At 40.5% G+C, this 22,411-nt stretch overlaps 1 protein-coding gene across 9 annotated transcripts in view; it reads right to left on the reverse strand.

Moving 5' to 3' along the window:
- The window catches only part of ATP13A3 (ATPase 13A3), an 82,298-nt gene extending 65,011 nt beyond the window's left edge, over positions 1-17,287 (reverse strand). For 4 of the 9 annotated variants that reach the window (XR_011648638.1, XM_071214688.1, XM_058295558.2 and 1 more), the window contains exons 1-4: positions 16,767-16,921; positions 16,071-16,113; positions 4,860-4,922; positions 425-523 (exon numbers count right to left, since the gene is read on the reverse strand). Coding sequence is in view for 8 of the 9 variants with exons in the window: in XM_071214688.1 (XP_071070789.1) it covers positions 425-523; positions 4,860-4,922; positions 16,071-16,113; positions 16,767-16,789 (228 nt within the window). In the remaining variant the exon portion in view is untranslated. Of the gene's footprint in view, positions 1-424; positions 524-4,859; positions 4,923-16,070; positions 16,114-16,766 lie in introns of all 9 variants that reach the window. The other 5 variants (XM_058295561.1, XM_058295560.1, XM_058295556.2 and 2 more) reach the window with 5 other exon arrangements.
- Between the last annotated feature and the right edge of the window lie 5,124 nt (positions 17,288-22,411).

The following is a 22,411-nucleotide window of genomic DNA, read 5'->3' on the forward strand; positions in this document are numbered from 1 at the left end:
CAAGCAGACACAGAAGAATGCACAGCAAATGGACACAGAGAGAAGACAATGGGGGGGGCAGAGAATAAATAAAATAAATCTTAAAAAATAAATGTAGATTAATTTTTAAAAAGAATATTTTAAAAAAACAAAACCATTACCAGGATGAGGAAAATAACACATATCAACTCATGAATTGATGCCTTTTAAAATTCCAAAAGGGTACCAATAAGAATGATTTGGCAGGTTGTTTTTGGTATTTTTTAGGAGGTACCAGAGATTGAACCTGGGGCCTCATATATGTGAAGTACACACTCAACCACTGAGCTATACTTGCTTCACAGCTGGGTTTTTTTTTTTAATTGTACTTTTTCTAATCCCTAGAATAATGAATTGCAGAGATAAGTTCTTCACACTTTACAAATAAATTACAAAAGCTAGTTACCATTTCATCTTCTTGACCCTGGTTAATAGTCTTCCTTTCTTCTTTGTCCATATCTACAGTGGTCTGAAATGTCTTGTGCTTCAGAAGACGTGAAGATAACTAAGAGGAAAAGGAACAAATGTTAGGGTTGTCATTTTTAGGAAAAGCTAAGAAATTGTTTTGTATCATAGTAGACTATAAACTTCATTCTATCATCAGTATCTATTATACCATGAAACTGTTCCTTTAAAATTTGTTGTTTAAATCTGTCATTCTCGGGAAACGGACTTGGCCCAGTGGTTACAGCGTCCGTCTACCACATGGGAGGTCCGAGGTTCAAACCCTGGGCCTCCTTGACCCGTGTGCAGCTGGCCCATGCGCAGTGCTGATGCGCGCAAGGAGTGCCACACCACGCAGGGGTCTCCCCCGCGTAGGGGAGCCCCACACGCAAGGAGTGCGCCCCATAAGGAGAGCCGCCCAGCACGAAAGAAAGTGCAGCCTGCCCAGGAATGGCGCCGCCCACACTTCCTGTGCCGCTGACGACAACAGAGGCAGACAAAGAAACAAGACGCAGCAAATAGACACAGAGAACAGACAACCGGGGGGGGGGGGGGGGGGGGGGGGGGAGTGTTAAATAAATAAATAAATCTTTTAAAAAAATCGTCATTCTTCCAATGCAGTAATGAACACTTACTGACAGGAAATTTCAAACTGTTAAACATGTATCAAACAAAGGCTAACTGATGTATAGCTGATGTCACTAAAGCGCTAGCTGGTTCTAGTGACATTTTCAAAGGTTTTGCCAGTTCTCAAACTAGCATTATTTACTATCACAGTTGTTGGCATGTTTTATTAACTAACTCATACTAGTAACAGTCTTGCTACATAACATTTAAAATTCTGAAAGGAAGAACTACTGAGTCTTCCTTTTTCATCCCCTCAGATTCAGAAATCCTGCTTTACTCATCTTGGGCTCAAGAGCTTCACACAGCTCAATCAAGTGCCTAAAGTATAATAAAGAAGTAAAGCCCCAGCAGTGAAACCAAGCCAAAAACCTCTCAGGGATTATTAAATTAATCATCCAACAAATATTTGCTAGCCCATTACAGGAATGGCAAGCCCTGGCTAAGAGTCAATCCATATGGCAGGTGTACCCCTACTGGATATCACTCAACTGACACCCTCAGTTTTGAATCCAAGTCTATTAAACAACCTTCTGACTTTCTAATGACCAATGAAGCTTGTCTAGGAAAATTCATCAAGCTTATTGACTTATTTTTTCTTTTATTCTGCATTTTAAAAAAGAGATTAATTTCAAATAGACATTCAGCCAGAAATTAAAGATATGTGAAAAAATAAAAAATGTCAGTTTAATGCAATTTTTTTTTGGTTTTAGAAAACAGGAATTTTTAATAAAAATGTAACTTACATGTAATGAATATATTTTTTAAATATATCAATTTCAACTTACAGTAGCATAAGATGGAAACTGTAAACTCAGAAATCCAAGAAGCTCAATCAACCCCATGCAAAGAAACATTAAGAAAATCGACTAAGGTACATCATTATCAAATTGTTCCAAAAAGTTATTTAAAACAAAAATCTTAAAACAAGCCAGAAAAAAAACACATGTTATATACAAAGAGAAAGTTAAGAATGACATCAGATCCTGGCCAAAAACAATGCAAGTGAGGCAACATCTTCAAAGTACTAAAAAAGAAACTGTCAAAAGAGAATTCTATACCCAATGAAAACAGCTTCCAAAAACTAAAGTGAAATAAAGACTTTTTCAGGCAAATAAAAACTGAAAAACAAAATCAGGGCCAGCAGATCAACATTACAAAAATATATAAATATTAAGTGGCAACAATAGCACAAAGAACACGGAAAATGGAAATAATACTGTTCTTAAACTATACATGAAGTGATATAGTATCACTTGAAGGTAAACTGTGATAAGTTAAAGACGTACATTATAAAACCTAAAGCAACCACTAAAACAAGAGTCATCACTAAAACACCAACAAAGGAATTAAATAAAAAAATTACTCAACTGACCTAAAAGACAGAAAGGAAAAAAGAGTAGAGACAAATAGAAAAACAGTAAGACGGGTGACTTAAACCTAACCATATCCATAATCCCATTAAATGTAAAAGAGCTAACCAAAGTAATTAAAAGGCAGAAATTGTACCTTTTTAAAAAAAGCAAAACTTAACTATACGCTACCTACAAAAAAAATATATTTTAAATATAGAAGTACAAGTAGGTTAAAAGTAAAAAGGAGGGAAAAGATATACCATGTTAACATTATGCAAAATAAAGATGGAGGGAAGCAGATGTGGCTCAAGCGACTGAGCTCCCACCTACAACATGAGAGGTCCCAGGTTTGGTTCCCAGTACCTCCTAAAGAAGATAAGCAAGACAGCGAGCTGAAGCAACAGACAGGTGAAATGACACAACAAGATGACACAACAAGAGACTCGAGGAAAACATAATGAGAAACTCAACAAAGCAGGGAGCAGAGGTGGCTCAAGCAATTAGGTGCCTCCCTTCCACATCAGGGGTCTCGAGTTTGGTTCCCAGTGCCTCTAAAAAGAAAAGACTAGCACAACAAACAGACACAGCAAATGCAAACAATGAGGGAATGGGGAGAAATACATAAATAAATCTTTTTTTAAAAATTTTTAAGAAAAGGTCAGAGTGACTCAATATCAAACAGTGGATTTCAGAGCAAAGAATAATACTGGGGATAAGGTCATTTCATAATATTAAAAGGATTAATTCATCAAAAGATAAAATAATATTCCTAAACATATATACATAACAGTTTTTCAAAAATAAATCCAGCAAAAACTAATAAAATATAAAAGAGATGGAGGGAAATTCACAATTACACTTTGAGATTTCAAAGTCTCCAATAATTGATAGAACAAGTAAAGAATCCACTAAGATACAGAAGACCTGAACAACACTGTCAATCATCTCGACCTGAATGACATATAGAACACTGTACCCAACTTCAGCAGAATACACATTCTTTTAAATTGTGCACAGAACCTTTGCCCATCCTCAAAGGAAAAAATATATATATATACATATATATATATTCTGAGACATAAAACAAGTATCAATAAATTTAAGAGGATTTAAATCATCCAAAGTAGGTTCTAAACACAACAGAATTAAATAAGTCAATCAAAGGAAGGTAAAATGGAAAATTTCAGCTGTGGTTGAATTGTATCTATCAAAAACATATACCCAAATCTTAATCCCTAGTACATGTGAATGTGCTCTTATTTGGAAATAGGGTCTTTGCAGATGTAATTAAGCTAAGACTCTCAAGCTCTCTCATTTTGGTATATATAAACTATTCTGATTCTTTAAGACAAATAATCCAATTTTCTCAACAATGTTTAAAAAAAAGTAAAGGAGAACATCCAAATTTTCTTAAATAAAAAGATCTAATGTAGTAAGCAGACTTTAGATCCTAATCCAAACAAACTATTTAAAAACAAACAAACCTACATTCGATATCTGCCTTCTACTGAATCCTTTACTCGAAGTGGGGAAAACGCTGTAAATGACACTATTGGATCAATTGGCAAATGAATGGTTAACAGATTAAAATTTTCTGTTAGATAACTGTACTGTGGTATTTTCTTATTTAGTAAATATGTACTGAAATATTTAAGGATAAATGGCCAGGTGTATGTAACACTGTGAGAAAAAAAGAGAGAAGGGGGGGAGAAAAAGAAAGACCACAAATGATACAAATGAAATAGTTTATAATAAGGGAAGCTGAGCAGAAGGTATTTGTGAGTGAATGTTCCTTATATCATTCTTATTCTTGCAACCTTTCTATACATTTGAACGTATCTCCAAATAAAAAATTTAAAAACCCATCTTTATTGGTTAGGGGATGATGAGTTGGTAACTGAGTATACAGAGGTTCAATTACATTAAACTTTCTATTTTTTAATATGTTGAAATAGTACATTATAAAAAGATTTTAAAAATAAAATAATAGCTACCCACCTCAACTATTTAGATACAAGAAAACTTTGTAGGATATCACTAATTCATCTTTTACATAAACTTCAGTAAAATCCAATAAGACAATTGCAGCAGCTCTTACATTTAAAACACATATATACTGTAAATGTATATTTAAATTCTTAACATGTATGTAAACAGTAGAAAGTACTTAACATTATTTCAATGACTCAAGAAGATAAAAACTGTAGCTAAACATTTTAAAATATACTGCTTACAAGGTGAAAACATATGTTAAATAGTATTCTACCATAATATCTAGTTAGACATTTGAAGCATTAACATCAAATTTCTAAAACCCATTTAACTCACAAAGGTAAAACTTTGGTGGTTTGCTGAAGTACATTTGTTTTTTAACCAAGTCAATTCCTACATCGTAGAAAACAATGAAATTTTTCTTACCAGTAGCACTATTCCATCATTCCTCCCAATTGATAGTATAAGCAGGACTTTCAAAAGCTGGCTCTCAATAAAAAAGAAGCATAAAAATCCATTCACATGAGAACTTTCTGTCAGACAGCTGTGTTTTAGCTCTTTCTGAACTGCTTTCAAAATGATTAAAACATTAAAATTTAGGATCTTTTAATTCACTGGTTTTAAGTGGGGTTTCAGAAGATATCCCTTCTGTCATCTGACTGCTGCTGGTAGAGCTCCTATTCTTTGCATAAGTCAAATCTAACTGGCTCTGGCTCACTGAAGGACCAATTCCACAGAGCATGTCTGAGCCTTGATGTTATCTGAGTAGCAAGGAGCTTATAGGCTATTGTGCTTGACCAAACCCTTCCTTGCATTTACAATGAATTTGATCTGTTGTGTCAGTAAAAAAAAAAAAGGCAGTACAAGAATAGTGAAACTATGAGAAATAAATCTCAATCTATTATAAAGCTAACTTTAAGTTTCCTTTTTCTTTTTCACATTATATAAATTTCTAAGAACTCAATACTGTCTTTAGCCTAGCCTAAGAGTTATATCTTATCCCCTATTTGCCGTATTCTGGGGGAATGAAGTAAAATCCACAAAATAAACAGAGATAAAAGAAACTTAAATAAACTTACAGATTATCTTTTTTGTCAGTTTTGGAGTTATTTAAAATTAAAACTGTGCTAAGACTTTTGTATTGCTGAATGGTCAATCAGCCTCCCTTTTGTTTTATAAGCTGATTTTTTTCTGAGAGTCAATCATATTAAACTATGTTAAATAAAGACTTCAGTCTTTAAGTGGTCTTTAAGGACCACTTGGTAAAAAGTGTTTTAAAGATCCTGAAGTGCAAACGGCACAGTCAATATTCTACGTATTTTTTCATTTTTGAATTTGCAGCATTCACAACAAATGAGAAGATGACCTACAATTCTACCTTTTGCAACAGAAATAAAATGTCAATATAAAATTCTAATTCTAGTTATTGAAGGACTTCAAGTTATACATTTATATAAAAAGAGTAAAATATATCTGAATCTAACAACTAACAGCAACAAAATTGTGACAGCTCTTTATGGAGGGCAAAACTTAACACTTCAAGTCAACTCCTAACAATAAGAATGACATAATAAAATTTAATGAATACATGGAAATTTTACAAGTATACCAGCTAAATTTTAACAAAGCTCTACTCAATACCCATTTTATCACTTCCCATCTAGGGACTTTCTCTTATAATACATGCTTTTGTTTCTGTGTTTAGGCTTAAGGAAAACCATTGTATCCAATATACACCAAACCGAGATTGTATTTACATTTTTAAAGTGCAGTCTTTGTATAATTATACTTTTTTGTATATTACAAGACAATGAGATAGCTATAACAAAATAACTTACAATTAGAAAAGATAATGTAATTAACTTGTATTAAGATCAATATTAAGAATATTAAAAGTTAAAACATACAGCCTGTGCTTTATACCATTCTTCTACATATCTTTACCACTTTTATTATATACACTATTAAAAAAAATAAATCAACCTCTTTTCTCCAAAGAAATGCCATGTGATAAGACTATCAGCATTGGACAAAATTGGACAAAATAACAGCTTTGAGTATTAGAGTCAAATGTACAGTACTTAGTATAAAAGGAGAAAGGGTGCCTTTGTGGACTGACAAATTACAGTTTACATCCTCTTTATAAAAGAAGAAATGTATAACAAAAATTATTTATATAACATAAAGGTTTGTATTTTCTAAATATCTACTTAATATAAATGAGATTTTCTATTTCAACTATTCAAGCTATTTTGACCTTAAAACTTTTATACTTTCCCTTAAATCTTTCTCATGTATGTGACTTTTAAGAACTCTAGGGAGTGGATGCGGGTCAAGCAGTTGCACTCCAGCCTCCCAGATGGAGGTCCCAGGTTTGGTTCCCAGTGCCTCCTGAAAAAACAGAAAAAAACAACAAGCAAAATAAATGGGGAAAAAAAAAAAAACAAAACTAAGGGACACCAATGTGACTCAGTGGTTGAGTGCCAGCTTCCCACATACAAGGTCCTGGCTCCTGGTACCTCAACAAAAAAAAAAAAAACTCTAGGGAGCAGATGTAGCTCAAGTGGTTGAGCACCTGCTTCCCAAGTATGAGGTCCTGGGTTCAATCCCTGGTACCTCCTTATAAAAAGAAAAACAAAATACTCTATACTCAAGGATTAAGAGTTATGAAAGTGTTATAGTTGCTACATAGATTTCAAAATTTTATGGGAAATGCTACAACAGGCAATAGGAAATATTGGAATTACACTAATAGGACCATTCCTAAAGACAGAATATTCAAAACTGGCAGAGGGACCAGATGTGGCTCAAGCAGTTGGGTGCCCACCTACCACATGGGAGGGCCTGAGTCTGATTCCCGGTGCCTCCTAAAGACAACAAGCAAGACAGCGAGCTGATGCAATGGGGTGGCACAATAAGATGACACAAGGAGACACAACAGGTGACACAACAAGCAGGGAGTGGCTGTGGCTCAAGAGAATACATGTCTCCCTCCCACATGGAAGGTACCAGGTTTGTTCCGAGTGCCTCCTAAAAACTAAAAAGACAGACACAGACAGCAAACAATGAACAGATGCAGAGAGAGCAGACAGAGAGCACCAACAACGAGGCGGAGTGGAGAAATAAATAAAATAAATCTTAAAAAAAAAAAAAACTGGCAGGACCAAAAGGCCCATAAAGAAAATGGACAGACTTACCCCTAAGATAATCAAAAGTCAAATATATCGATAAATTCACAATGACTACCTGTGGATTGGAGTAGAACTAGACTTTAGTCTTTCTGAATGCTTTTCCCATCTGCAGATGTTAAATATTTTTAAATAAATAGTTTAAGGGGGAAAAAAATAAAGGAAGGACAGAAAAACATCTAATTCTACAATGTAGGGTCAACCCTGGGTCTGAACTTGGAACCTCCAAAATACTTTCTGGTGCCCTATTGGACCATTCTCTATGCCTGGCTCTCTTAATTATTTTAACCTTGGGTAAGAAAGAGTAGGGATTTTGAAAACTTCTTTAGAAAGTACTTTTCTATAAAGCTACAGTTAATTATTTTTACAGCTCCTCTACATTTCAGTCCAACTGAGGAAAAGACATATCAGCTGGTGATAAAGCATAAGTAGCAGCAAATTATAAATTATTTCATCAGAATAATTCATCTAGTAAGTATTAACTGAGCAAGAGGCCACATTCATTGCTATAATAAGAGTAAGAGATATACAACTTCCCCACAAAATAAAAAATTAAAAGTCCCCTATATTCTGTAAGTGACTTTACTATGACCTAAAATTTCTTCGAAGTCATAATGAAAAAAAAAAAAGGTACTAAGGAAGAAACTGCCACTTTACATACAGGACAACAGCTATTACAGCAATAAATTTAGGCAAAAGTTTTTAAAAATTTTTAATACTTTTCATTTTTTTAACACCCCAATTTTTTTTACTTTTTCTGGTTTTTCCAAGTTATTATGCATTTTATTTCTCATGCTTAAACCTATCATTACTATCTCATTTTCCTATTAATTGAATTTGGCAATATATTTGGCTTCATTTTTGAAGACGTTTTGGATCACAGAAGGGTTCGACTATGGCAAGGGAGGAGCATCAGTGTAGGGGGCCCTTATAAGGGACACATCAGAGGGAGTTCACCTGGGCATGTCTATAGGGTATATAGATATGTTCAGATGTTCACTGGATATTACCACAGTGGGAAGAGTTTCACGCAACAACTGAGTGAGTACTGGGTTCCCAACCTGGGAAGCTGTATTAGTCAGCCAAAGGGGTGCTGATGTAAAATATCAGAAATTGGTTGGTTTTTATAAAAGGTATTTATTTGGGGTAGGAGCTTACAGATACTAGGCCATAAAGCATAAGTTACTTCCCTCACCAAAGTCTATTTTCACATGTTGGAGCAAGATGGCTGCTGATATCTGCGAGGGTTCAGGCTTCCTGGGTTCCTCCCTTCCTGGGGCTTGCTTCTCTTTCCTCTGTGTGCTTACTTCCTGGGGCTTAAGCTTAAGGCTTCAGCATCAAACTCCAACATCAAAAACCCTCAACTCTGTCCTTTGCCATGCCTTTTATCTGCAAGTCCTCACCCACGAAGGGGCAGGTACTCAATGCCCTACTGACACAAGAGGTTTACATAATAACTTAATCAAATAAACCTATGAATCCAATATAATCTAATATGCCCAGACAAAAAGATGAGTTTACAAACATAATCCAATATTTATTCTGGGAATTCATCAATAATATTAAACTGCTATAGAAGCTCTGCTGCATTCCCCAATGGAACAGCAACAATCTCCCAAGTGCAGAGGCAATGACCAGTGAAGAACGATAGTCCATAGATGGGCCCTTGATACCGACAACTATGGTTATGAGCCTTTTGCAGTTGAAATTTCAACTTGGTGTAATGTTGCAGGGTACATAAGAGTTACCTCTTACGTACTCAAATGTGGCTACTCTCTAAGCCAAACTCAGAATATAAATGCATTACCTTCCCCCCAGTGTGGGACATGACTCCCGGGGATTACTACCAAGCACCAGCTGGTGATGCAACTGGAAAAAGACCTTGAATAAAAGGGAGAAATGGTAAAGCAGATGAGTTTATAAGGCTAAGAGACTTCAAATGAGTCGGGAGTTCATCAGAGGGGTGGTGCTTACGCATGTCTCAGCAAGATCTCATAGAGAGCCAAAGTAGATACAACCCCAAGTAGTGGTGCTCCTGAGGTCTACGGAGACACATAGGTCCTACGGTCATGGTAGATGGCTCTGGAGTTTGGTGCCTTGCCAGTGGGCCCTACTTTGGAGTTTGTGCTCCCAAGTGTGACAGAGTTGGACTCAGATATGACTTCTCTACACATGCCTCTTCTGTCCCTTTTATTAAACCTGTGGTTGGCACTGGGGTTACTGGGTATATGTCCAGGAAACTTGAATTTCTAGGCTGCCCATGTGCCAGCTAGGCCCTGAGCCTCACCGGAGCTGCAACACCTACTCTGCAGGTCACTGGGCCCACCCAGGAGAGCTAACAAGGAGGTAAGGACAGACAACTACCACACCAAGGAATCTAGAGAGTCTACAACTGTAGCAGGAAAGTCCCATCCATCAGCTATGTGGGATCAAAGTCCCCCTCAATTAAGAGATAGAATGGGCATCACCATCCCAGAGTCCTCAGGACTGGGGTATAAAATATGGACTAGAGTGGACTTACTGATATTCTAGTACAGAATTATTGTGATTCTAGCAATGGAAATTTTTTTTTTTTTTTTAAGAAATTATATCACTGATACGGAGACACTGGCCACTGCAGCTGAAGGCAGGGAGAGGGAAAAAGAGGTATAATACGGGGGAATTTTCAGGACTTGGGAGTTGTTCTTAATGATATTGCTAGGACAAATGCAGGACATTATATATCCAGCAATAACCTACCAAATGGACTGGGAGAGAGTGTAAACTACAATCCATGCTGTGTAGCAGTGCTCCAAAATCTATTCATCAATTACAATGAATGTACCACACTAATGAAAGAAGTTGTTGATGTGGGAAAAGTGGGGGGAGTGGGACATATGGGAATCCCCTATATTTTTTTAATGTAACATTTTGTGTGATCTATGTATCTTTTAAAAATAAATTAAAAATATATTTTAAAAAACTGAGGGGAGCATATATAGCTCAAGCAGTTGAGTGCCTACTTCCTATGTACAAGGTCCCAGGTTCGATCCACAGCACCTCCTAAAAACAAACAAAAAAAAAAACAACTTTCATTGGGAGTGGATGTAACTCAGTGGTTGAGTACCTGCTTCCCATATATGAGGGTCCTGGGTTCAACCCCTGGTACCTCCTGAAAAAAAAAGAAACTGAAAAGAGCATTGAAATCAAGTCTGTTTTAACTTGTCCTTAAGTGATAATTCAACATGAAATATTCTGCAAGTTCTTTCATCTGTCTTGGGCTCAGCTCCTTCCACACTAAAATGAGGCAGCTGGTATAGATAATTCCTATGATATATTCCAGCCATGAAAGTTTGCACATAACCAAACTTTGCTTTTCTATACAGCCTGCTACTGCACTCTTCCACCACTAGGTGTCGTTCCAACAATGGTAAGGAAATAAGCTGACAATTTTCACAAGCCTTGAAAAAGGTTAGCTGCAGTTATTCAAAGTGATCAAGAGTGATTAAAGATGAGAGGTCATACACAAGGTTTTTAGTTTTGCCTAAGGTCCTGATATGGAATAGCAGGGGTTGCCTATAGCCCATTTCATGTGCCTCAAAAGGTAAAAATAAGGCATGCAATAAACACAGAAATTGGTTGTCAGGGGAGGCAAGAATATTATTATTCCCATCATATAGATTACCCTCAAATTCACAATTGTCTGAAACTAGGGATTTTAGGGATTTTACTTACAATATTATGGAGCAGGGGAGGGAAGAGCGATAACAATTAAAAAGCACAAGAGCCTACTAGTGAACAAGATTGTGTATTTTAAAGTTTAAAATTATGTGCATGAAACTCTGCTTGTCCATCAAATTGGCATTAATAATAATTTTTTTTAAATTAAAGACAAACAAGGAGCACTCCTATACATTCCTGGTGTGAATCTGTACTACCTTTTTGGAATACCAATTGGCAGTATCTATAACTCACATATACTTTGATTCAACAATCTCAATTTTAAAAATCTGTTGCATCAGTATGTATGTACAAAGATGTATACTAACTGCAGCACTGTTTACAGCAGGAAAAACAATAAAAAACAAAGCTAGAAACAACCTGAATGTCCATAAATAGAAGACTAGATGAATAATTTAAATAATTAAAGAGAATGAGTTAAATCTGTATGTCCCTAACAAGATAAACAATATCACAATATACAGAAAGGAAAAAAGTGATGTCTAATATATTTTTGTAACAACTTCCAAAAAACTCTGTGGATAGATATTTTAAAAGTGAAAAGAGAAAAGTTTAAGATACATATAATATTACTATTATTTTAGAGGGTGTATGTATTGTGAGGCCAAAGTTACAAACTGCTTCTTCAAATTCCTCTGTATTGTTAGGCTTTGAGTCTAGACTTCGAGTTTTCTCTTTAGAGGTAAGAGGGAGACTTAGAAGTAAAAATATGTACTTGAAACAAACAAGAGTATATTAAAATAAGCCAAAAAAAATTGTGTGGCATGGGCATTTAATATTATAAGAATTAACGACTGAGTTCTAATACCAGATTGTGTACAACCAAAGTGATAAGCTAAAAATTATACTTTTAAGTGAAGGTTTTTATTAACATATAAATGAAAGTATCTTCAATTTTAATGCAAATTAGTTAACTATTTCTTTTAAAGTGTAATGCTTTTAAATCCCTAATAACCTGCTTGACATTTTGATCAAACCTGCAGAGAGCTGGTGCAAGATGATTCAACAAGAGACACAGAGAAGAGAAAATAAGAAGACAGATTTTGATGCTGAAGCCTTAAGCTAGAGCCCCATGAAGTAAGCCACAGGAGAAAGAGCAGCTAAGTCCCAGGAAGAGAGGAACCCTGAGCACAGAAGAAGCAAGCCCTGGGAAGAGAAGAACCCTGAACTTGGAGAGAAAACTGAGGAAGGGAGGAACCCAGGAAGCCTGAACCCTCACAGACATCAGCAGCTATCTTGTTCCGACATGTGAAAATAGACTTTGGTGAGGGAAGTAACTTATGCTTTATGGCCTGGTATCTTTAAGCTCCTACCCCAAATAAATACCCTTTATAAAAACCAACCAACTTCTGGTATTCTGCACCAGCACCCCTTTGGCTGACTAATACACTAGGTAAAGTGACATGACCCAGCCTACAGCACTAGTAAGTGTTAGGGCTGGAATTCAAAATACTTTTTATCTACCTTGGAAGCCCACATTTCATTCAATACACCATGTTCTCCCAGGGTATATGACTTTTAACAAATCTTTAGGCACCGCAATGTTTTTTTTTAAGACAGTGTTTCCTCACTTTGCTATTCCCAGAGTGATGTTTAACTTCAGTTAGTTTAAATGTCATGGAAACATTAGCGATATATATAGTTCTTTTAAAACAATATGGGGAAGTGGATTTGTCCCAACGGATAGGGCATCCGCCTACCACATAGGAGGTCCGCGTTCAAACCCAGGGCCTCCTGACTAGTGTGATGAGCTGGCCCACGTGCAGTGCTGATGCGCACAAGGAGTGCCGTGCCACACTGGGGTGTCCCCCGCGTAGGGGAGCCCCATGCGCAAGGAGTGCACCCTATAAGGAGAGCTGCCCTGCATGAAAAAGTGCAGCCTGCCCAGGAATGGCACCACACACACGGAGAGCTGACGCAGCAAGATGACACAATAAAACGAGACACAGATTCCGGGTGCTGCTGGACACAGCACACAGTGGACACAAAAGAACACACAGCAAATGGACACAGACAGCAGACAACTGGGGAGGGGGGCGGGGCGGGGAAGGGGAGAGAAATAAATTTTTTTAAAAATTAATCTTTAAAAAAAATAAAACAGTATGTGCACCTTGCTGGCAGTAAGGGCAGCATTAACTCAACACTGAAAGTAGTTGAGTATCAACCCAGAATTGTACAAAGCACCAAGTCTTTTAATTATGCAAAATTCTTTGTGTGTTGTATAATGCCTAGTATAACCTTAGGAAGATAGCAGACTTTCACAAATATCTAATCTTTTTCCATTATTCACATTGATGAGTCACATTATATGTGCACTTCAGTGTCACTATATACACTAATGGAAAAAAAGAAAAACAAGAGAAAGAAACAATTTAAATAATTTATTCATCAGTTGTAACAAATATACCACATTTGCAAGATGTTATTAATAGGGGAAGATGTAGGAGAGGAAGGGGATAGGGTATCCGGGAATCCCTTATACTTTTTTTTTTAACATTTATTTTTTATTTATTAGTCTCCCTCCCCCCCCAAGTTGTCTGCTCTGTGTCCATCTGCTGTGTGTTCTTCTGTGACTGCTTCTATCCTGATCAGCAGCACCAGGTATCTGTGTTTCTTTTTGTTGCGTCATCTTGTTGTGTCAGCTCTCCGTGTATGTGGCGCCATTCCTGGGCAGAATGCACTTTCTTTCGCACTGGGCGGCTCTCCTTACGGGGCGCACTTCTTGCGCATGGGGCTCCCCTACGCGGGGGACACCCCTGCATGGCTCGGCACTCCTTGTGCACATCAGCACTGCATGTGTGCCAGTTCATCACACTGGTCAGGAGGCCCTGGGTTTGAACTGCAGACCTCTCATGTGGTAGGCAGACGCCCTATCCATTAAGCCAAGTCTGCGTCCCCCTTATACTTTCAATGTAACTTTTCTATAATCCAAAACCTCTTTAAAAATAAAGTTTATTACATAAAGTAAAAGAGAAATGTGCAAAGCTTGGTGAAAATGACTGATCATCTAACTTGTTTGTTGTCAAAAACCGCTTATAACAATGGCTAAATAAAAGCTGGTATATCCATATGGGAGGGGGGGACTTCATATTCACAGTAGTTATAAAACCACCATGCAAAACAAGTGCAGCTTCATTCAGTCTATGGAGTAGAAGAGGGAAAGGAACTATTATGTGCCAGGAAGAGTGCTCCTTTCTTTGGATACGGTCTCAGCTACTTCTCAAGTATTATTGTTCTACTTTATTAATTAAAAAAAAAAAAGTATGGGGGGAGGCAGGGGTTTGATGAGTTAACCAATTTTCAGTATAAGAGAGAGCCAGACCCCAGCTGTATGTAACTGTGACATAGAGGTTCCAATTTCTAGGTTTCCAATATTAGTAGTTGTGACTCTGGGACGTCTCAGTTTCATCCTCTATAAAATGGCATTTAAATAAGACATTTCATTACAAATGTATAATTCAGAACCTAGTATACAGTAAGTTTACTCAGTAATTATTAGCACTGTTCAAAGTCAGTTTGTAACAAGGGTCAGAATTTGAATTCAGGTCTGAGTCCCAAATCCATGCTCCTTTTACTACAACATGCTCTAGCTGCCAACAAGACCTATTTATACACAGAAGAACCCATAATTGAAATGTGACACAAATGGAAAACTGATATTACCTCAACTGAGATAATATTTAAGTCTAACCGAACCAGCATCAGTATTTCAGTTCTAATATCTGATAATAAGAGAATGCAAACAGAAAACATATCAGAGGATACCGTTTAGACACTCAGGATTATAGAGCTTTGTTCTAATTGCTATAAATCTAATTATCTACCTCTGTAGGAATTTATTCTTTTTACCTCAAATAAGTGGAAAATTAACATTTTAATTGCCAGAGGTCTCCCAAATAAAGCTTATGACTGACCTGAACAAAGAAATGAGCTCTCCTACTACATAATTTGAACAACGCATCAAATTGAAGCTTATCATCTTTATTTTCAAAATAAACTGCTACTTAATATTTTTATTTAATTATAACTATATTATTTATAAAGTGAAGTAATCAGTATCCTCACTTTTCCTACCCAGTCTCTTCTAAGCAAACAGGTTTTGCTAAACTGACAATATTTTTTTTTAAAAAAACCTCACTTTCCTAACTGCCTCACCTGAAATTACAAAAAGGACAGTAGCAAAAGTTAACTTCTGCAACAATCAATAATAAGTTTACTACTTCCAACAACTTCCAGGAAGTGATTTCTCTTGAAAAAGAGGTTCCTAAATCAGGCTAGAATGTCCACACACATTTATTTTGGCAACTGTAGCCTATTCAACAAAGCAACAAACTTCTAGAGAAAAGAATGCCACATATAGTCCAGTGAAACAAAATGAACACATGTGCCTTGGTAAAAAAGCTGACTTCTACTCCCCGATCAAAAGACAACCAAATCAAAACACCTTCGTTTTAGCAACAAAACCCTTAAAGACAGTCCTCATTTCCAATAATCTTTAAAATCCCTGCATTTCTTTGATTCTAAAATTCTCACTTCCTGTCTTAACTGATCTTTTTAAAAAACCCTTTGTATACCTCACTTAGTTTGGAATCATGTGCAGAAGAACAGAGGTTTCTGTTTCTAGGTTTACAACTACACGTACCCAATCATTTTGTTCTAATGTAACCATTAAATATAGCTCGAAGACACTGATGATCAAAAAGTGGTTAATTATGTGAGTGATTCATACCTTCTTGTCCAGACACCAAGATCCAAGGATGTTTCTGTCAGATCTACGAGAAGAGGACACAATAAACACCTGTCACAAGAGCTATCCAAATTAGGAAGCCCCAAACTGAGGACTATCCAAACTGCTTCCCTCCTAAACAAAAAACCAGAGGTCATTCATCTTCCGAAGCTAACTTTGTGAAGAGAAAAGAGAGGAGGGAAAGCCATAAAGAGAGTGGCTATGAAAGAACTGGAGGAAAGGGTCCTAATCTACGGGAGAGAAGATCTGGATTTTTCTGGTTCTAACCTGAGTCAGAGTGAACGACCTTAGACAATCCATTTGTCACTTCTCCCAGGGCCTCACTCAGTTTGCCTGTGAAATGCGGTGGTTGGCAAGGACCTCCACTTCACAAGGATGAACCCAAGATTCCTTCAGGGAGCACTAGCGCAAAGCCATTAAGGGCCCTGCCAGTACCCACGCCAGCTACCATCCAACCACACACACCACCGCATCCCACTCCCTGGCCCCGGAATATATCGCCCTCCCCGCAAGCAAGGTGTCCAAATCGGGCCTTCACATCCACAGCGTGGATCCCTTTCTCGCCTCACCTGTCCCAGACATTCCGTAGTCTCCCCCCAACCACCGCCCCCGCCCACCTACACCTTCCAGCAGAAACGATCCCCGCTCTCGGCCCGAGGAGGCAGACCGCAAACTCACCCGGTACCCGCCACCCTGACCATTCCACTCGTCTCCTCCAACCTCCGCGATCACCACCCTCTCCACGCTCCGTTCGCTCGGCCAGACTGCGCCGGGAAGCCGGCGCCACTCACCCGCGGCCTCCCGGCCGGAGCTGCCGAGGAGCCGCGGGGGGCCGGGGCCGCCGCTGTCGCCGCCGCCCCCTCGCCTCAGCCCAGCCCCATCGCCCTCGGCGGGCGCCGGCGGCCGCGGGTCGCTCGGGCTCGAGGCGCCGCTGCCGCCGCGCGCCGCGGCTCAGGAAGGGGAGGCGCCGCGGCGAGGCCCGGGCGCGCCGGGCGCAGGGGCGTCCGCGCTCTCCTCCTCGGCGCCCGCGGCGGTGGCGTGCAGGCTCGTCAGGGTGAGGACAAGGGAGGGCCCAGGGGCGGGGGGCGGTCTGCACTCCCGAACAGCCTCCCGCCGCTAGCGACGTAGCAAGCGCCCCCTCCCCACGGCGGCGGCGGCGCCCAGACCACGCAGCCACGAGAGCCCGCGGCGGGCAGCGCGCAGCCAGCTCGGGCCGCGCCAGACGTGAGGTCACGTGAGGCCTCCTCCTAGCGCGGAGCGCTGAGGGACGCGGGGAGGGGGGCGTCGGGAGGGGCGGGGCGAAGGCCCTGGCCCCGCCCCCTTCCCGTAAAGCACCCGGAACGTACTAAGGAGAGGAAAGGGGGATTTCCCCCTCGGAGAGCGCTGATGTCAAGACGTGGTTTTCCTAACGGAGAACGCCCTTTTTTTTCTTTTTTTGGCGAAAGGAGGTGAAATTTGCTGTTCTGGCCGTGCAAAGGCACAGCTCATAGTCCAAACCCCCATTTTATGATCAGGGAAACTGAGGCGCAGAGAGAGGCCTACACTAGACTTCCCCAGAGTCACGGAGGAAGCGCGCTAGAATGGTGGAGAAGACGGCAGATCTTAGTTCCCAATCCAGGGCTCTTTCATTTTCTTAGTCTACCATTCCCCTTACCCCCTACTCCCCGAAAAAAAGCTCAAAACAAAACAATTCTCACTTAACCTGCTCTGCCCGCCCGCCCTTGGGGGAGGACTGCCCAAGAGAAATCTCTCACACGCCAGTCCAGTCGCTTGGCCTCGGGAGGGAAGGAGTTTCTTCCGACTGGGCTGGATGTAAATTAAATAATTTCCCTCCGCAGAAGATTTATCTCGGGGCAGCACCAGGACCGGGTTTTCAAATAGCTGGCTTGGTTTTTGCTGTGCCCCCTCGGCGGTGCGCGTGGGAAGCGGGGAGATGCTCAGCCACCTGCTACCTGGGACTCGCGGCCGTCTTTCCACCCTGGCTCAGGCTCTACCGCGCCTGTAAGTCTCGGCCTTTACTGTTATTATTACTCCACCTTGCAGCAAACTGGACTCTTAGCTGCTTGAGCGAGCAGACGGCTTACAACCCCTGTTCCACTGCACTGTGGCTACCTGGCCAAGGCCTGGGGGCATTCAGGCTCCGGTTCATGGCATATAGTGACACATCTCGGAGGCTGCATGCCACCCCTGGTGCTCGACACATGGTGACATGTCATCTGGGGCAGCACACCACCCCGAGTCCACAGCACTGGTGGCACGTTACCCACACGTCACCACACGTGCCACCATCCTGAGTTGTGTGGGGCTAGACAGCGTCGCCACATTTCTCACACCACATGGTGAAGACAGTGCACTGGCCCTGTAAGTCCATAGCTTTCCCTTCCTGTTCATCTCACTGTTTTAAACCCCATTGTGTTGAAATGAAAAAAGGGCTGTAAACGTATTGGACAAACCAGAGAAAGTGTCAGGGCAGGCCTGGCCCTAAAAGCCTCCTCCCTTACCTCTCCTGGCTCCTGGCTGTTTCCCCTCAGCCTCTAAACAAGCCAATCCTCACTCTACAGTTAGCTTCCAAGTGTTTTTCTCCCTCTCCTGCATACCTCTGAACAGTGGAAGACTCTTCATTTTTTAACACTGTAGTCTGGCTTCTCCTCCCCACAACACGTACCCACACACACACCCTTCCCCACCTTGCTCAGGCCAGAGTAGTCTTTTACTTTCATTTTGCCAAACCTGGTGGGCACATTTCAGGTCCTTTATCTCTCTGGATCTCTCTGCTACATTTAATATTATGACTCCCACCTTCAAGAACCTCTCTACTCTTTGGCTTCCATTAAGAGTGCGTGCTTGGGAAGCAGATGTAGCTCAAGTGGTTGAGCACCTGCTTCCCATATACGAGGTCCCTGGGTTCAATCCCTGGTACCTCTGGGGAAAAAAAAGTGCATGCTCCCAATTTTAGTCCTCTGCTTCCTTTGTTAGCATCCTTAAATGCCACCAATTATAAATCTGCACTTAAATTCAGGGCTCCTACTTAGGCCTACTATTCCTCTCATTCCCTAGTCCTGGGAGATTGCTTCCATCCTTATGGTTTCAACTCCCAAATCAGTGATCTGCAGCCCAGACCCCTTCCACAAACTTTAAACCCAAATATCCAAGTGCCTGCCAGATACCTCCATCTAGAAATCACAATGGTACCCCAAACTCAGCATGTCCAAAAATGAACTCATCCTCTGCCTTCCTCCCTGCCCCTCCCTTGGCTGTCGGCATCACTGTAAGCTCCCACTAGTAAGTTCTCGATTCACTTTCCACAAAGACTGTTTCATATCTCCCCCATCCTCAAAACTCCCACTCCTGTCCTCAGCTATGTTCTATTTCACTGAGAAAATGCAGAGCATATCAAGACGGAAATCTTCAACCTCTCATCGACAAATCTGTAGGTCAACCCACACCTCTTCCCTTGCTCAAGTTTTTGCAGGAGGGCAGTGCTCCCACCTGGCAGAGCTAACCCTTCTCAAGTACAGTCTTCAGCCTCCCAAAGGTCACCACTGTTGCCAACTCCAATGGACACTCCTCAGGCCTTATCTTTCTAGCCCTCTCAGCAGCATTTAACTCCCTTTCTTGAAACATTTCTCTCTCTTTTGGAATTCCTCCTCCCTTTCTATCTACTTCTCAATTGCTTGTAGGTGCTTCCTCTATCTTACCTCTAAATATTGTTGATCCCTGGAACTTCCAGGGTCCATTTCTCCCTCTACGCAAGTTTGACTTTACTATTATTATTATTTGGGGACTATGGGCATTGCAAGAGTCATGGATGGATATCACGGAATCTGTAAATTTCTTAAACTTGAATGCAGATTTTTAAAAAATGTATATTGTGGGAATGTATATACAAACAAAACATTTCCCACTCTCACTACTTTTAAACCTCAGTGTTGAAATTTTGGAATGACTGAATGAGGTAAGGAGCGTAGAAGTATTGGGCAAACCGTAGAAGGTGGACAGAGCCCGGTTGGCTCTAAACCTCCTCACCTACAAGGAGGCATCAATTACATTCACAATATGTTGTTCTACCATCACCCCCACCCATTACCAAACTTTTCCATCAAGGCACACAGAAACCCTGTATCCATTAAGCAAAATCTCCCCATTCCCTACCCTGACCCCAGTCCCTCGTAACCTGCAATCTATGAATTTGCTTTTTCTAGTTATTTCATTTCACTGAGATCATACAATATTTGTCTTTTTGTGTCTTGCTTATTTCACTATGATGTCCTCAAGGTTCATACATGTTGTAGCATTATCAAAACTTCATTCCATTTTATGGCTAAATTGAAAGCAAATATTTTTAAAGGAGAAGAATAGCTTCATCAACTTTTAGCTTTTCAAAAGTGTCTGGGGTCCAAAAATGGGTGATACACATGCACTTGCCCTAGATGACTTCATCCACATGGCTGTAGCTATCATTGGAATGTGGGAAAACAACCCTCAACTACATACCTGCAGCCTCTCTTGAGGGTTCCAGGCCACACCTCCTTAACATCTTCAGACTGTTGCTCACTGATGTCTCATAATTTCACTTATCCAAACTCAACTCTTGCCCTTCTGCCCCAAACCTGCTGCTCTCCCAGGCTTCCCCACCTTAGCAAAAGACATTGCATCAATCGACTTGCTTAAGCCAGAAACCTGGGAGTGGTTGCTTATACATCCCTTTCCCCCTCCTTCACCACCCATATCCAATCCAATACCACATCCATTTCAAATCCTTCCACATCTCTCCATCTCCATTGACACTAGAACAACCCATGCCACCTCTCACCTGGGACTACTGCATTAGCCTCTGCTTTCCTCACTTCCTTGTTCCCCACCACTGTGGGAAACAAAGGCACACTGTTTCCATTAAGCAAGTTACTTCCTTGACCACTGAAACATACTGTCACCATGGCTTTACGTGCAGGTCACAAGGCCAGCAAGGAGATGTGTGTGTTCAGGTGGAACAAAGCGAAGTGAGCAACAAGATTTATAGACTTGTTGATAGACTAGTGTTAAAGAACATGGTGATTTTGTACTTAGAGGTGTAATCATGTAGGTCCTGTACATTAGATGTATATCTACTTTTACTGGAATGGGTTGATGTAATGGTAATAACTAACTAGGAATAATTGCCTGCTTTCATGCTCTGAAGGGGTATAAAAGGAAGCCCCTGAAATTAATAAACTTGTCTGATGAGTCTGAGGAGTCTGTGCTCTCAGACCCCCTGATCCCAATCTTTCTTTTTTTTTTTTTTAAAGATTTATTTATTTATTTAATTCCCCCCCCCTCCCCTGGTTGTCTCTTCTTGGTGTCCATTTGCTGCGTCTTGTTTCTTTGTCCGGTTCTGTTGTCGTCAGCGGCACGGGAAGTGTGGGCGGCGCCATTCCTGGGCAGGCTGCACTTTCTTTTCAAGCTGGGCGGCTTTCCTCACGGGCACACTCCTTGCGCGTGGGGCTGCCCCACGCGGGGGACACCCTTGCGTGGCACAGCACTCCTTGCGCGCATCAGCACTGCGCATGGCCAGCTCCACACGGGTCAAGGAGGCCCCGGGTTTGAACCGCGGACCTCCCATGTGGTAGACGGACGCCCTAACCATTGGGCCAAAGTCCGTTTCCCCCAATCTTTCTTTGTCCTTCATTCCCCACACCCTTCCGGTCGACGATTCTGACACACCACTGCAATCCATTTTCACATAGCAACCAACATAATATTGAATGTGTAACTTGGAGCATAGCTCCAGCAAAGGCCTTCAATCACTTCCCATCGCACTTAGGATAAAATGTGAACTTCTTTGACCTGCCAGGTCCAGGATAGGATGTAGCCTGCCCATCCCTCCATTCCACCATCACTGGCACTATCCTCTCCAATCCCATAGTTCTCTCCCTTCCTCACCTCACTCCAACTTCAGTAGGCCTTCTTTCAGTTCCTTGAATATATCAAGTTCCTTCCCACCTCAGAGCCTTTGCACAACAGCTTCTTTCTCTTTCTCCTCTCTTTTGTTCTTGCCTGGCTAAGTCTTTTGCAAGTCCAGCTCTTGCTTAAATACACACACATCAGTTCTTGAGAAAGCCTTCCTGGCCACTCAGTCTTTCACTTTATTTTCTCATTACCAAGGGAGCTGATATGGCTTAGGGGCTAAGTGCTGGCTTCCCACATACAAGGTCCAGAGTTCAATCCCTGGCCCCAGTACATACATATATATATAAATACATTTTTTTTCTCATTACCACCATGTGTGTTTGTTTGTTTTTCTCAGTAGTCATTATCATAATTTTAATTGCCTGTTCGTTTATGTA

Source organism: Dasypus novemcinctus, chromosome 4 (genome assembly GCF_030445035.2).
Source record: "Dasypus novemcinctus isolate mDasNov1 chromosome 4, mDasNov1.1.hap2, whole genome shotgun sequence".
NCBI classification, from domain to species: Eukaryota; Metazoa; Chordata; class Mammalia; order Cingulata; family Dasypodidae; genus Dasypus; species Dasypus novemcinctus.